This window comes from Garra rufa, chromosome 4, assembly GCF_049309525.1.
Source record: "Garra rufa chromosome 4, GarRuf1.0, whole genome shotgun sequence".
NCBI classification, from domain to species: domain Eukaryota; kingdom Metazoa; phylum Chordata; class Actinopteri; order Cypriniformes; family Cyprinidae; genus Garra; species Garra rufa.
Genome location: NC_133364.1, coordinates 46,782,258 through 46,798,522, shown reverse-complemented (window position 1 = coordinate 46,798,522; position 16,265 = coordinate 46,782,258). Strand labels below are relative to the sequence as shown.

General features: G+C 36.7%; 1 protein-coding gene across 1 annotated transcript in view; it reads left to right on the top strand.

Moving 5' to 3' along the window:
* The first annotated feature begins 781 nt into the window (after window positions 1-781).
* The window catches only part of LOC141334105 (uncharacterized), a 109,673-nt gene continuing 94,189 nt past the window's right edge, over window positions 782-16,265 (top strand). The window contains exons 1-2 of the mRNA XM_073839247.1: window positions 782-1,019; window positions 13,815-14,785. Coding sequence (XP_073695348.1) covers window positions 848-1,019; window positions 13,815-14,785 — 1,143 coding nt within the window. The 5' untranslated portion in view covers window positions 782-847. The remainder of the gene's footprint in view (window positions 1,020-13,814; window positions 14,786-16,265) is intronic.

The following is a 16,265-nucleotide window of genomic DNA, read 5'->3' as shown; positions in this document are numbered from 1 at the left end:
GATGTTAATAACTTTAGAAAAGCGTCATCATATGGGTACGAAATTTATTCTATATACAACATTTCTATTGCTGTATGTGTGTTTGTGATTCTAGAGAGCAGTGCACCAATGGGACTTTTATTTTGCTCTGATGATGTGACGTCATAAAGCTGCGCTGCGCTCCTCATCTGTTGTGAGTCGCCTGAAGAAAGGTTTGTGGTTTTAACGTTTTTAAACCAATGGACATTGTTTAAATGTAAGCGTTTTAGAAACTATGTAAAATAAATGCAACATTATTAAATATAACGTTGTAATGCTTTATTTAGTGTTACTTAAAACGTTAGCCTTCAGTAACAGATAAGGTACGTTTCATTTTGCTCCCTATATCATGAATCAATCGTGTGATGATAAGAAGTGATGAGAGAAACTCAGAATCCGAATCATTTGAATCAAATCATTTGTGAAATGATTCAGTGATTCGATTCAGCGGCACGCGGACTACAAACGACAACAACAAACACAAACGAGTGAATCACAACCGACAATGTTTTCATTAAAATGGATTAATATTAGATATGATGTACAAATAATTGAATACAAAATATAAATACAAATAGCCTAAGTATGAACCTTCTGTGTAATTTGTATATATTTTATAGATTTTTTTATAGAAGTCTATTAACTCTGACTGTCTTACTAGTGCACTGACTACTGAACTAGGAGCTGATTGAGACACACACAGAGATTTAGTTTGCATTGATTTTTCTTTCTATTAATTATTCTCATCTTAAACAGGACAAAGTGTACAAACACACAGGAAAAACTCCTGGAGAATCAACAGAGATCCATGTGACACACTATTATAAAGATGGTGTTTATTAAAGAGGAGATTGAAGACATGAAGATTGAAGAAACATTCAGAGTCAAACATGAAGATACTGATGAACAAACAAAGATGGAGTTTATTAAAGAGGAGAGTGAAGACATGAAGATTGAAGAAGCATTTAGAGTCAAGCATGAAGATACTGAGGAACAAACAGGTTGGTTTTTATTTTCAAAGCTAGGGTTGGGTACCGAAACCCGGTGCCAGTACGGTACCCATATAACCGGTATGTACCGGACCGAAACACAACGCGAATTTCGGTGCCACTTAAGTGTCTGAACTGTCTTTTGAAATATTTGTCTTCTGGTGCTATGACACGGATGTAAGAAGCTTTGATTTGTCAACATGCATGATCGCTAGTTAAATTTAAATACTGCATTCATGGGGTGCCAGAATGATCCGAAAAATTATTTCCTGAATGAGAAAACTCACGTGAACGTCGGAAAGCTTTGATGATACAAATCCAAGACATCTGGCCATTTTCACATTTCAAATTAAAAGCACAAATCGTCGGGAACTGAAACCATCCGAGAAGCACGTGAATTCAGAAGCTATCGTTACTCTTGCTCTGACTGCAGCAGGTGGTCTGTCGTTAGCTAACGTTACATTAAACACGCTTAACTTAAAATGCCAAAAACTAAATGTTCTAAAGTGTGGCTATATTTCACAAAAAATGATTCAGACAACGCGACATGCAACACATGTTTTACAACAGTTGTGTGTAAAGGGGGAAACACGTCAAACTTAATGAAACATTTGAGGGCACATGGAATAAACTTGAAAGCATAGGGATGTACCGTGTTTGACAGTTTGTGGACATCAGCTGGCACTATCAGCAGGGCGCGATTTGCTCTAGTCTATGCATCCCTGCCTCTGCTGAATTATTTGAATTCCTGTTGGGATAAAATATCCCAATTCGCGATACACGCATGAAGTTCTGTTCTCAATAAAATGATTCGCGATCCGATTGGAGCGATTCGAAAGAGTGAATCACTGTGCGTTACTTAATAACCACACGTATGAGGTTATTTTTGTGTCTTTATTATTCAAACAAACATACTGTGTTTGAGAGTAAAACTAATTATTTTGTAATTAAAAAATAAAAGTTTGCAAAAAAAATCTCAAAAATAAAGAAATTAATAACAAAATTATTTGCAGTGCGTGTAAATTTTTTTTTACAATCTTTATTTTTCTTTGTGCACTTCAAACGCTTTTCATCGCGAAACCACAAAAGTTGCTCTCTTTTCTGCTGTCTTTTTTTGCGGGTCTAATTTTTTTGTTTGCGAGTTGAAAAGTTTTGCTTGCGAGTAAAGATGAATCTCAGTGGGCGGTCTCTACCTACCAGGATGAAAGGCCTTTTTCTATTGGTCACTCTCGATTGAAGTGACTACGCCCACTACGTTTCCCCGCTGCCGCAGCTTCCGTGCGTCAGATGCCATGTCACTTAATGTTGATACCGCTACTGTACGACTCCTGCTGGTGGTCATGGTGGTCTTTACCTTGATTACAATCATCATCTATCAAAACTCTACTAACGTGACTCATATTTAAGTTATATATAAGTATATTAGTCATCTTCCTCAGTAAACACCCTTTTGTTCGCCATGGCTGACAGACCTCACTCACTCTCTCCTCAGTCAGACTGACTGCGGCAGCGGGGAAACGTAGTGGGCGTAGTCACTTCAATCGAGAGTGACCAATAGAAAAAGGCCTTTCATCCTGGTAGGTAGAGACCGCCCACTGAGATTCATCTTTACTCGCAAGCAAAACTTTTCAACTCGCAAACAAAAAATTTAGAGCTGCAAAAAAAGACAGCAGAAAAGAGAGCAACATTTGTGGTTTTGCGATGAAAAGCGTTTGAAGTGCACAAAGAAAAATAAAGATTGTAAAAAAAATGTACACGCACTGCGAATAATTTTGTTATCAATTTCTTTATTTTTGAGATTTAAGAAGACTTTTTTTGCAAACTTTTATTTTTTAATTACAAAATAATTAGTTTTTACGGTGGCCGAGAGAGGCCAACGCGCTGCAAACAAGAAAACACATGCAAACAGAAAAAAACGAAAACAAATTAAGAAAACATCTTCATCAGTTTGACAACACAGGCGCTGCAAATCCTCGCAACGCAAACACACATACGGAAACGCGCTGCAAATTCTCACAACACAACCAAACTCAGAAACGCGCTGCGAGCACACGAGGGCGCTGCAAACTAACAAACGCGCTGCATATAGCATGGTCCACAACGGAAAATTTTCAGGGGGACCTCAAAAAGTGACAAACTCATCTGGGACCTGATTATTTATATCACTATCACCTTTAAGTGATACTATACTATCACTAAAAGGTGATAGTTCACCGATAACACCTCTGCTCTGACCAACAGCCACTGAAAAAGTAATCAGGTCCCAGATGAATTCGTCACTTTTTGAGGTCCCCCTGAAACATTTCCGTTGTGGACCGTGCTATATGCAGCGCGTTTCTGAGTTTGGTTGTGTTGTGACAATTTGCAGCGCGTTTCCGTATTTGTGTTTGCGTTGCGAGGATTTGCAGCTCCTGTATTGTCAAACTGATGAAGATGTTTTCTTAATTTGTTGTCATTTTTTCTGTTTGCATGTGTTTTCTTGTTTGCAGGGCGTTGGCCTCTCTCGGCCACCGTAAGTTTTACTCTCAAACACAGTGTGTTTGTTTGAATAATAAAGACACAAAAATAACCCCATACACACGAAGCCAGTCACCATTAACAAAGGGGTTATTATTAAAAGGAAGAAGCAACAAAAAAAAAACGTTTAGGAGGATGATTCCTCTCGCATATACATTGAGTGCAGTGCAAGGGAAATACCCCGAAACCCGAGCCTTAAAGGGACAGACACCCAGACCGTTACAGGTGGTTTACTAATTCGTAAATAGTTTCAAATAGTTTCAAAAAGCTCTGTTTATACTTTGCTCACTTTCTCTATATAATTTATTTGTTGTCTGAAATTAAATCATTACAATTAATAGACCTAACTTACTAAACTTAATTTTTTTTAATGAAATTGTGATCACATTAGACAGTTTTTGTATTAAAAACATTTCATGACATGACACGTAACAGATTACGCTAACAATTTGGTCACCCTTCCACCTATAGGAAGAGAAAAAAGATTTAGACTAGAATGGAGACAGATCTGAACACTGGGCATGCGCACATCAATCTAATGTTATTTTTATCACAATGTACATAATACTGTTTTATGTATAATAGTAAGGGCTAAGTGTAGACATAAAAAAAAAACAATCTTTTAGGTAGAACAATTAATTTCATTGTTAGTTTCAGGTCAGAGCTATACCCCTTCTAGCTACAACCCTGCCCCCTGCCCTATTCTTACCAGGACATGCAATAAGTCAGGAGAGGTGTCCTATTTTGCCAGAGAAGGCAAATATGGTAATATTTCTGCAAAAGAATTGCTGAAATTTGAAGCTGTTAAATTATTGTAGTTGGGTTAGGTGGCTTAGATTTTATTGTTGTGTTTTGTACTTACTTATATATTAATGTTTAAACTTTTAATACATTTTTCATTTTAAAGAACCTTTTTTGTCCAATAAAAAGATATTCTTGTGTCATCCACCATTTTGTGGCTTTTTTTAAAAGTATCGGTTCAGGCACCGTTTTGGCACCGGTACCGTTTTAAAAGTATCGATTTGGCACCGGTATCGAATAAACCCCAAACGATACCCAACCCTATTCAAAGCTGAACTTATTACAGAAATGAATGATATTTATGAAAAATGTCACAAAATGTTTCGACATTTGACAAGTGTTAAGATCACATATTAATGCTGCCTTCAGGTGCAGCTGAGAAGATCCTGCTTTAGCACTGGCCTTTTGTTATTGTGACATCATGCATTTAAGTTGTAACAATAATATGGAATTAGCCTAAACATATATATATATATTTTTTTTTTTCTTCTTTTTTTCTGTAACATTAAACCTAGTATCTGCTTTTAATATTAAAACCATTGATTTCTAGCACTTTGGCTAATTATGCAAAAGTAAATATAATAACAACAATATATTTTTTTTTTGCACAAAGCAAACATTGAAATGCGAGTAATCATGTTTGGCTACTGCATGCTTTCTACATTTGTTCATTTAAAGGATTTGGTAAGCAAATAAACAAGTAAACACTTAGGCTACATCTAAATTTGGATACAATTGAAAACAGCCTTTTTGTTTTAAAATGTTCTCTATCCACACTAGCGTTTACAAGCATTATCCCAAAAGTTTCTCATCCACACTGAAATATCAAGAAACATTGAATTCACCTTACTGCGCATGCATGAAACCTCATAAAACCTCACTGAGACTATACAAAGAGAACAGGGCCCGTATTTACAAAACATCTTAAGGCTAAAAGTAGCTCATAAGTTGCCGGTTTAGGAGAAAATCTTAAAAATAATGGCCGTGTCAGTCCTAAATTTAGGACTCATAAGTTTTTGCTCTAAGAGTGTTTCACAAAGCATTTAGCGCTAAAACTAGCTCCTAAATCTGTGCAACGTAAAGACTGACTTATACGCGTCCGCAAGTTCGCTTGGGTTTGTAAAATCACCCATTTCGCGTGGCGGTGTGCACTGCTTCTAGAGTGAAGTGTTCGTGTGTCACCTCATTGCTCACGGAAAAAATTTAAAGCTGTTTTGGCTGAACAGGTACTGTACGCCTGTACAAACATCTCTATAATCCATCAATGCGTGACCATAGGAATAGTCAGATGGCAAAAAACTCATCGTGACCAGTATTGGAAAGGAAGAAAACGTTTGCAAAAAAGTTTGTGAAACTGTACATTTACTGTTGTGTTGGTTTTAATGTTGAAGACTGCTGTAATAAAAATATGTCATAATTGCTTTTGTTAGTGTTTCACATTACTTATTTTCATAGGCGTAATTCACAATGGGTGGGTTGAGTGAATGACTTTTTGCAAAGCTCGATATTGTCCCACCACTCTTTTGAACATCTCGCAGCACGGACGTACCTAATGCTGATGAAACATTCCTTTCTGTTAAATAAGGTGCTGACGCTGGAATCTGTATTTTTTTCTGAAATCATGCTTAATGTTCGTTGCGATGTTAATTAGCGACGGAACTTCTCAATGCGGCTCGTGCTCAGTGTTCACACGCGAGCGCTTCAATCCCTCGCTTATGACTCATTATGGTTAAAAATCAAAACAAAATAAACACAAATGTGTTTCTGATATAGGATCACTGATGAACATATTTAATTTTATTAAGGGATGAAAAAGTTGCGTGATGACGGATTAGAACCGAAAGCCTCAGCCTCTTCTAACGAACATTCTACCACTAGACTATTGGCTATTACTAGTAACTATTGCATATCTATGTATTTATTCACTGCATCATTTATCTCAAGGGTAATAACATATTATTAAAGTACATGTATAATAATAAAATTATCATGTTAAAAACTAGTTTAATGTCAATACATTATGTACGCATGATCAGAGCCTGTAACCACAAAACATTTAATCTTACCACTTAAAGTTCTCCTACATGGCAGTAAAAGTTTTTAGCTAAGAGTTTTCTCTTAAAACCTATTCACAAAGCTGCTGAGACAAACTTTTACTAACACTATAAAAAAGGATTTGTTGAGTCAAGTTAAAATAATTAGTTACCCAGCTGCCTTAATTTTAAGTTGAATCAACTCAAATATCTAAATTGTCACTTAGTACAACTTAACATTTCAAGTTGTCTGAACTTAGAATTTTAAGGCAGCCAAGGTAACTAATTATTTTTACTTGACTCAACAAATTGTTTTTTACAGTGAAGGAATAGAGAGAAGTCTTAAGCTCGTTACTATGGATGATTTCGGCATGCTTATTAACTATGCACACAATGATTTGCTGATAGGGGAGGGGTCTCTGTCGGAAATTTATGCATAGAAATATTGTAACGTGCACTATTATATCATATTTAAATAAAGGTTTTAAAATAAAAATGTTGCCATATTCAAATAAAGATTTTAAAATGCAGCTAAGTGTCACTAATTAAACGTGTATCTTCAGCCTCATGTGTGCTCCTCGTATACAGTTAGCGGCTATGCATATAAACAGCCTTTTAATTAACAGGGTAGGATAATCATAGGTGATAGTAAGGCATGTAAACGTAAAAGAAAACCAAACTGGATGCAAGAACAACTCTTACTTCTTGCCCAACTTGGTCATGAAAACAAAGTTGGGATAACCTCAAAAACTAAAAAAGATGTGTGGAAAAATATTTGTGTGCAAATAAATGCAGCTTTCCCACTTTTGTCCAGAAGCAAAGATGACTGTGAAAAGCGCTGCTATTCTTTGCAAAGTCAGGCAACTTTAATGCAGAGATTGCAGAATTTAAGTGACAAACAACTGCTACAGCTAAACGGACATTACTTTTTAAGTTGCTGATAATATTTTCATGTAACCTTAATTGTTATGCTATTGCAGATTGAAATCCTTAGCCTCATTAAAATATTTATTGCATTCATAAGAGGCTGCCATTTGAGGATTGTTAAAACCTTGATCTGTGGCGTTATTGGGTTGTTTCTATTTGTTGCAATTCTGCAGCAGTCCTTCACGATTAAGACGTGCACCTTCTTAAAAGCTCATTATCATCCAATGCTTCTAAAATGCTTCTGTTCCGAGGCAGACAGCCGGCAACAGCCATTATAGGACAGTTTTAGGACTTGATCTTAGTGACTTAGGAGTCCTCTCCACTACTCCTAACATTTCACGGGTTTAGAAGCTAGTTTTAGTGCTAAAACGGTTTGTCAAATACTCTTAGAGCAAAAATTAGGAGTCCTAAATTTAGGATTGTTTTAAGCATTACTTTTAAGATTTTCTCCTAAATCGCTAAGTTATGAGCTACTTTTATCCTTAAGATCTTTTAGGAACAGGAATTTGGGGATGTGAGCACAGGCAGCACAGGCTTGCGGTGCAGAAGAACGCGTCGAGTTTAAATCAGCCTAAATAAGGCTTAAATCACAAGATCAAATCCTAACCTTCCTAAAATTGCTGTTGGTGGCGATCGCCTCGGAACTTAAATGTTTTAGAAACACTCTGCATGTATATGCACGCATATTCCTACACAACTTTTTTTTTTTGGTCTTGGAGGTTATTTTCATTTGATTATATCCTACTTTGGGCAAGAAGTAACAGCTGTTCTTGCATCCAGTTTGGTTTTGTTTTACGTTTGCGTATCTCGCTATCAGCCATGATTATTCTATCGTGAATAGAAAACAAGCTTTTTATTTCGGCACCGATAGCCTAGCGGTTAGTGCGTCAATATATAGCGTAACTCCGCTCAAAGCGCCCTGAGTTCGATTCCCGTTTCGAAATATTTTTTTACTAACTTTATAAAACTTTATTTGAATATGGCAACATTTACAACAATATTTCTATGAATAAATGTCTGACAGAGACTTCTCCCCTATCAGCCAATCACTGTATGCATGGTTAGTGAGCATGCTGACATCATCCATAGTAACAAGGTCAACCCCGCCCCTTACTCTTAGCTTAAGACTTCTCTCTACTGCTTAATAAAAGTTTGTCTCAGCAGCTTTGTTAATAGGTTTTAAGAGAAAACTCTTAGCTAAAATCTTTTACTGCTATTTAGGAGAACTCTTAGTGGTAAGAAAAAATGTTTTGTGAATACGGGCCCAGATGATACCTTTTCATGCAATTCTTCTAGTAAGATAATTTCATTTACCAATTTTTTTTTTAGGACATACAGAAAACACTACAAAACAGGAGAAAACAGTGCTGTAAATATAAAGCAAGTCTGACAATAAAACAAACAAACAAAAAATAAGCCAAAACAAAAGCATTAACATTGAAGTTAAATTCTGATGTAATTATGCGTTACAATCTTACACCTCACATAAGTTGTACACCTTTATATCTTGTGTATGTATAAAGTTTTTTAAAAAATCAAGTAAATAAATAGATGACCACTGTTCAGGAGCATCAGAGTGGAGTGGTAGGGCATACTTGCACCAAGGTACTGTATTTTAACATGTGAACGGTATAAAACAGTGGTTCTCAACCTGGGGTACGTGAGGTGATGGAGGGGTTACAAAAAAAAGCTGAGCTTTGGCATTAATTTAATTCTACCCTAGCTTAAGGTTAAGGTGATGAGTTGGCTTAAGTTGGACTCAGGTTGTTGTGCTGTGGTGTTTCCCATACATTGATTCATGGTAGATAGATTTTCAAAAAGGCTTTGACTTTGTTGAACAAACATGAGCACTCTACGGTTCAAAATCAATGTTTCATATCAATGTATCTCTGAAGGAAACCTTTAGAAGGTTCAGAACATTTTCAATGTAATTTTCATTTTGTCTACATGTAATGCCTGATAAAGCTAACAGTCTCGGTCTGAGAGCCAAGGACTCTGCTCTCAGAGATCTGTGTGCAGTCATATCAGGTTTTTAGGCCTTTTTGCCTCCCTGTTAGGCTGCTTCTGTCATTGAGCTTGGCAGTACTCCCCTCACTCTTGTGGGTCTCCTATGAGCACTCCAGGAAAAGTGTCTGGGTCCCCCTCTCATCCCTGAGAGTTAAGTCCTCTGCTCCATGGAGCTTAGTGAGGCAACCATACCAAGTGCATTAGGACTTTTCCTTAACTGGCCTCCCTGATGCCCGCCTCTGTGCTCAATTATAAGCATGGTGGTCTCTGGAGATCCCATCATGTTTTGTTGCATCATGTTGTTAGGCCCTCTTTCCCTCCCTGTTAGGTGTCTTTTATAGTTGAGCACAGTAGTGCTCCCCTCACTCTCAAGAGTCACCTATTAGTTTCCATTCCCAAGGTAAGCGTCAGAGTTCCCTTCTCATCTTTTAGTTGAGTCCTCTGAGGGAGCTGAGAGGCAGAGTGGAGCCACAGGGTCAGAGGGCCAAAGCGGAGTCCAAGACTCTGAGGCAGAAGGCAAAGACGAGGGATCCTCCATGACGCCAATGTAGACTGGCAGACCCAAGGTTGCAGGGCTGAAGCAGCAGGGTTGCTAGATGGGGGCTACTGAGGGAGGATGGGTGGGAAATCCATGCAGGCCAACAGTTCAGGGAACACAGGAATTTCAATGTCTATATCCTCAGTGAAACCAATCCAATCTTGTTCCATCACTAGCTGTCCCAGGTCCAGTTTTAGGTCACCCTCAGTGGCGGTTGTCCTCAGCCCCTCACACCCTACTGAAACATCCACTGTCGCAAACACAGTGGCGGCTCTCACACCTGGTCAAACAGGCTTGGCTCTGGCTCCACGGCAATCATGCCAGTGTCCACTCCACAAAGGCGGTGAAATTCGCTCAAGCTTGCGTCAGGGAATGCACAGAGTGTGTTGTCCAGGTAGCTGGCGGTATTATCCAGCATCTGGAACAGTCTTGTGTAGCCTTGGAGCGATCTCCTTCCCAGCTTCAGCATGAGAAGGAGGAATTCTGGACAAAAGAGGGGATCCATGTAGGGAAAGATAACAGGGGAAAAATAAGAAACCAAAAAGAGGGAAAACAGGAGGTAACTGTTTTGGTTCGGCTATCTGTCACGATGCGTATATGAATGTGCAACACGACGTAGGAGTAAATGCAAAGTCTTTAATAAAATCCTCAGGCAGGGTAAAAGACAGACAGGATGACTGGAACATACACACACACAGTAGGTAACTTTGAAGCCGGACAGAGAAACTCAGAAATCAAACAAACTTACAAAGGAGTGCTAATTACAACGACATATGATGGGAATGATGCTAATGAGCTGGAAGAACCAAATATGGGCATTGGGAAAAACCAAAACATGAAGTCCAAGGGTATGACAACAATGCTAAAAGGCGATTTTTTTTTTTTTTTTTTTTTAATTATCCACTGTTTTCATAAAGCTCAGTTTTCCTTAACATAAATGCTATCTCAGTGTGGATGGAAGGCCAAAACAGAGGCCTTCAAATGGAAATGTATTAGTGTAAACCAGGCCTAAAAGATAGAATGGGAAATTACTTTCTGGGGACAACTTAACACTTATGGGTTTGAGTTACTGTTAAATAGTTTTTTTTTTTTTTTTTAATGTTTATTTCTTACATTTATTTTATTAAAACGTGTACATAGCGTGTGACATTTCAAGCAGGCAGGCTCTTCATCAGATCGTCTGCATGTTTGAAACATCACATGCTATGAAATTTATTTGAAACTTTTTGGAGCCTTGCCTGATAGAGCTGATAAAACTGTGATGAGAATATTGCTTGTGAATAAATTACTTTAACAAAAAAATAAAAACAAATCTTACATACAACTATGGCCTTGTTCACACAGATGTATTTAGCTGTATACGCATTTGTATTGAATAGGCAATTTGTCCAGACGGATCTAACATTTGGGAGAGTGAAACTGATATTTATTTAAACCGAGTCCCAGAGTGGATACATCTGAAAACGACACCCTTGCATTTTCGTGTGTACAGTGAATCTGTATATTTTATGAAAAGATAAAGCCATCAGCCAACGTCTCGCCCCTAGTCAGCAGAGGTGTAAAATACTTGAGTAGTTTTACTTGATTACTGTGTGTGTGTAAGTCATTTTGGGGGGGATTTGTACTTTACTCAAGTACAAATTAAACTGACTACTTGTACTTTTACTTGATTACATTTCTGAAAAAAAAAACCCATTACTTTTTACTCCTTACAATTTTATTTCATCTTGAAAAGTACATTACATTTTTATTTTTTCTTATCCACATTAAATATAAAATAAAAATTGCATTTTTATCCATTATTCATTGTTTTTATAGAGCAATTATTTGTGTTATATATTAGCTGAATGCACAACATTGAGTGCAAATAAAATCAGTGAGAAGAATTTAAATACAATATTTTTGTGGGATTTTTTTTTTTAATTAAATGTAACAAATCTCCAAAAAAAAAAAAAAAAAGGATTTAAATAAACATTGTATGTTACATTCATTGTAATTCATGTTTAGTCATGGTCTTACCAGATAGAGGATAGGTTGCTTTTATAATATGTGACCCTGGACCACAAAACCAGTCATAAGTGTAAATTTTTTCGAAATTGAGATTCTTACGTCATCTGAAAGCTGAGTAAATAAGCTTTCCATTGATATATTGTTCGTTAAAATAGGACAATGTTTGTCTGAGATACAACTATTTGAAAACCTGGAATCTGAGGTTGCAAAAAAATCTAAATACTGAGAAAATCGCCTTAAAAGTTGTCCTAATGAAGCTCTTAGCAATGCATATTACTAATCAAAAATAAAGTTTTTATATATTTATGGTAAAACATTTACAAAATATCTTCATGGAACATCATCTTTACTTAATATGCTAATGATTTTTGGCATAAAAGAAAAATCGATCATTTTGACCCATACAATGTATTGTTGGCTATTGCTACAAATATACCCCAGCGACTTAAGACTGGTTTTGTGGTCCAGGGTCACATATGTCGTTATATGACACATTGAGTAGGAATTTATATATTTTTATCTTAATAATTACATTATTTGCTCATTAATTAATCTAATTAGTCACAAATAATTATTTATCAGTATTTGCTGAGAGAAAAAAAAAACCTAAATGTCCCAAATAAACAATTAAAAGATTAATTATCCTTTTAGACAGTGACGTTGAATAGACAACACAAAAAAGTGGCCTTGCAAAACGTTAATGTTTTATGTTTTAATTCTATGACTCACCTCATTAATTCAACACATTCTTGTATTCTGTCTGAAATATGTTTCTAGCCTCTGCATCACATCTTGCTCTTCAAAAGGATAGTTTACCTAAAAATGAAATTTCTCTCACTATTTACTGAACCTCTGTCATGCCAGATGTTTATGACTTTCTTTCTTTAGATGAACACAAGCAAAGATTTTAAGTCCATATAATGCAAGGGGACAGGACCATTTCAGAAACCACGATGGTCAAGATTAAAATATTAGTATTTGTATTTTTCTTCGTTTGACTTAAGAAGACCCTGATTCATTATCAGGGGTTGCATAAATTACTGTCATATTCACTTTGTGTATAGTTTTTAAAGTGTCATTTTTTGATGTCCCATATACTTGTGTTAAGAGATTTTTTTCGCCTAAAACACTTAGTTTGTGTTCATCTGATAAATGAAAGTCATATGAGATGCATGAGGGTGGAAAGGATGGAGTTTCCTTTTAATTCATTTTCTTGTATTTTTTTTTTCTAATGTGCTTCATTTTATTTGTTGTTGTTATTGCACTAGATATACATGTTTAACCTGTGCCATTGCATTTTGTTTCATTCTCTCCTTTTAACCATACTTCTGCATGTCTGTCAGAAAAAAAGTACTTTTACTTTTTCAATACTTGAGAATAATTTAAAGTTGTACTGTTGACACTTCACTTTTACTTTTTCACTTCAGTTGGTGTGAAAATATTGCCTGTTTTCTTTTAAAGGAAGTAGAATTTTAGTATTTTTTTAATTGTTTTTCCAGAGGTGTAATTATAATTTTACTAATGTTTTTGACAGAAGCATTTAAAATTGACTGATTTAATTGTTTTAAATAAGATTTTTGAGAGATTAATGACCATTTTCCAAATTTCTCATCCTCTGACAGTCAGTTTTGGTGTTTTTCATTTAAAAGGTCAAGTGTAACAGTCAACTTTTTACCTGGCTAACATAATTGCCCCATTAATAAAACTTTTTTCCTAGTCTCTCTCTAAATTTGTTGAATTTTATCCCCTAAGAGACAAAATGGTATATAATAATTGTTGAGATCAGTCCTAGATTTAATTAATTATATAACAGACAACGTAATCTCTGTAGGGTACTGGCTGACCAGGATCAGGTTTGGACACCCTGGTATAGGATCTAGCATACATGCATTACATATCTACATGTTTTGATATTAATTTCATTTGTGCCATTAAACTGGGGTTAACTTTTATCTCTTTGTTTTTCCACCTTAGACCTAACAGCGCTGAAAGAGGAGAGAGAAGTACTGAATGAAACTGAAGAGAAATACCAGTTTGAGAATCTCAATAATTTTGTATCTGGAGAAAAATCTTTTTGTTCCTTAGAGTCTGAAATTACTTCTAAACAACAAAGAGCTCAAAAGACTGGAACTATGAGTATTTTCACTTGCTGTCAGTGTGGAAAGAGTTTCAAACAACAAAGAGACCTTAAAAGGCACATAAGAATTCACACTGGAGAGAAGCCTTACACATGCAAACAGTGTGGAAAGAGTTTTAAAGAACAAGGACACCTTAAATGGCACATGGGAATTCACACTGGAGAGAAGCCTTACACATGCAAACAGTGTGGAAAAAGTTTCACTCGTAAAGGAAGCCTTGACAAACACATGAGAAATCACAGTGGAGAGAAGCCTTACACATGCAACCAGTGTGGAAAGAGTTTCACTGAAAAAGGAAACCTTAACAAACACATGAGAATTCACACTGGAGAAAAGCCTTATGTATGCAACCAGTGTGGAAAGGGTTTCACTCGTAAAGAATGCCTTAACATTCACATGAGAGTTCACACTGGAGAGAAGCCTTACACATGCAAACAGTGTGGAAAGGGTTTCAGTCAAAGAGGGCAAGTTGACAGTCACATGAATATCCACACTGGAGAGAAGCCTTACACATGCAAACAGTGTGGAAAGAGTTTCAGGCAACGAGGACAGCGTGATAGGCACATGAAGATCCACAATAGAGAAAAGTCTTACAGATCCCCTCAGTTTGGAAAGAGTTGCAGTGAAAGTGGAAACCTTAAAGTTCACCAGAATATTCACATTACAGAGAGCCTTCTTACCTGCCAACAGTGTGGAAAGAGTTTCAGTCATAAAAGATACCTTTACATTCACATGAGAGTTCACACTGGAGAGAAGCCTTACACATGCAAACAGTGTGGAAATTGTTTCAGTCAAAAAGGAAGCCTTGTCAGGCACATGAAGATTCACAATAAGAGATTCTTAGCAGGGACAGAGTTTCAAACAAAATGTCTAGAACAGACAGTTCCGGTCCTTGATTCTGATTGACTACAATCAAAGCTCTACAAACATACACCTCTTTGTTTCTTGACAACCACATTACGGCAACCACAATTACAGTTGAGGTCAAAAGTTTTCACCCCCCTTTCAGAATCCGCAAAATGTTCCCTTGTCAAAACAATCCTAAAGGATTCCAGTAAGAATCGTATACAGGGCTCCTACAATGATAGTAATTCTAATTCATTTTAAATTCACACATTTTAAAGCTATGTGTTTTGTACACATTACTGTGTCAACTAGGTATATTGTGTTGAAAGAACTTCATATTTGTATATCATGAATTCAAGGGAGAGCTCATAGGAAGTGCACTGTTTTTGATTGAAGCATTGTAAAGGACACTGTTAGCATTTTATCATCAGTGTGCATGGATGTAATCAGTTACTTGCTCACTTCTACCACCAACATTGGCAGCTTTGTGGAAGGCTGTAATAATATTTTTTTTTGGAACCATCCCTGAAGGATTGTATTAGGAATTGTCTTATAGGACAAGGCATAAATATTCTGAATGATCATTTCTACAGGATTTTAATGGGATCCAATTTCATCTTGAATTTTGAAGGATTCTACTTACCATTGCATCTATTAATAACCAATAGTTTTTGCAGTTTACCTACACTCACCTTGAGTGAGTTTAGTGCAAGAATTTCAAAGAAACTAATAAGATTGATGAAACAAGACAAATCAAAAAATGTTCTGTTTTGATTCCAATAGTATTTTAATTTAGTCTTTCTTAAACCGAGGGAAAGGTTAGGCATATCTGGCGTGCTGTCTGGGAGAGGGCTCCGAGCTTGGCAGGAATTCCACTTTGCCCCTGGACTAAAGGTGAGGGTACGGGGTGGTGGAAGGGTGCTGAAAAACGGGAGATGAAGAAGGTAGGGCTGTTTTGGTTATTTACAGGGATTCTTTCTCATGCTGATTGGATAGGGAGTGTGATTACTGATGATGAACTGGGCTGTGTTAATTATCCGTGTGAGCTCCTCCTAGAAACTGAAGAAAGCCAGGATATATATGGCATATAGGGTAAGGCGGTGTGGTTGAACTGGTAGCCCTTACGGAGGGTGGAGATGCAATTGTTCTGATTTTTTTAAGGTTATAGGTTGGTGGGTGTCCGGACGAGTGGGGTGTTTTTTTTTTTGGATGCCTTTGATTAGTAGGGAGTAGGGACGTCTGAGAATTGATTATATTGGGTGAAGGTAAGCCATACAGATGTTTATGGAAAAAATTGGGCCCCGCTTAGGTACCCTTTGATTGAGCCAATTTGGAGGTAAGAGATGAATTAGGTATTCGATAGCAGGGAAAAATCGGGAACAACAGGTTGTAAGCGGAGTGAAATGTTTTAAAACATTTCCATGCTATTTGGTAAGACTGA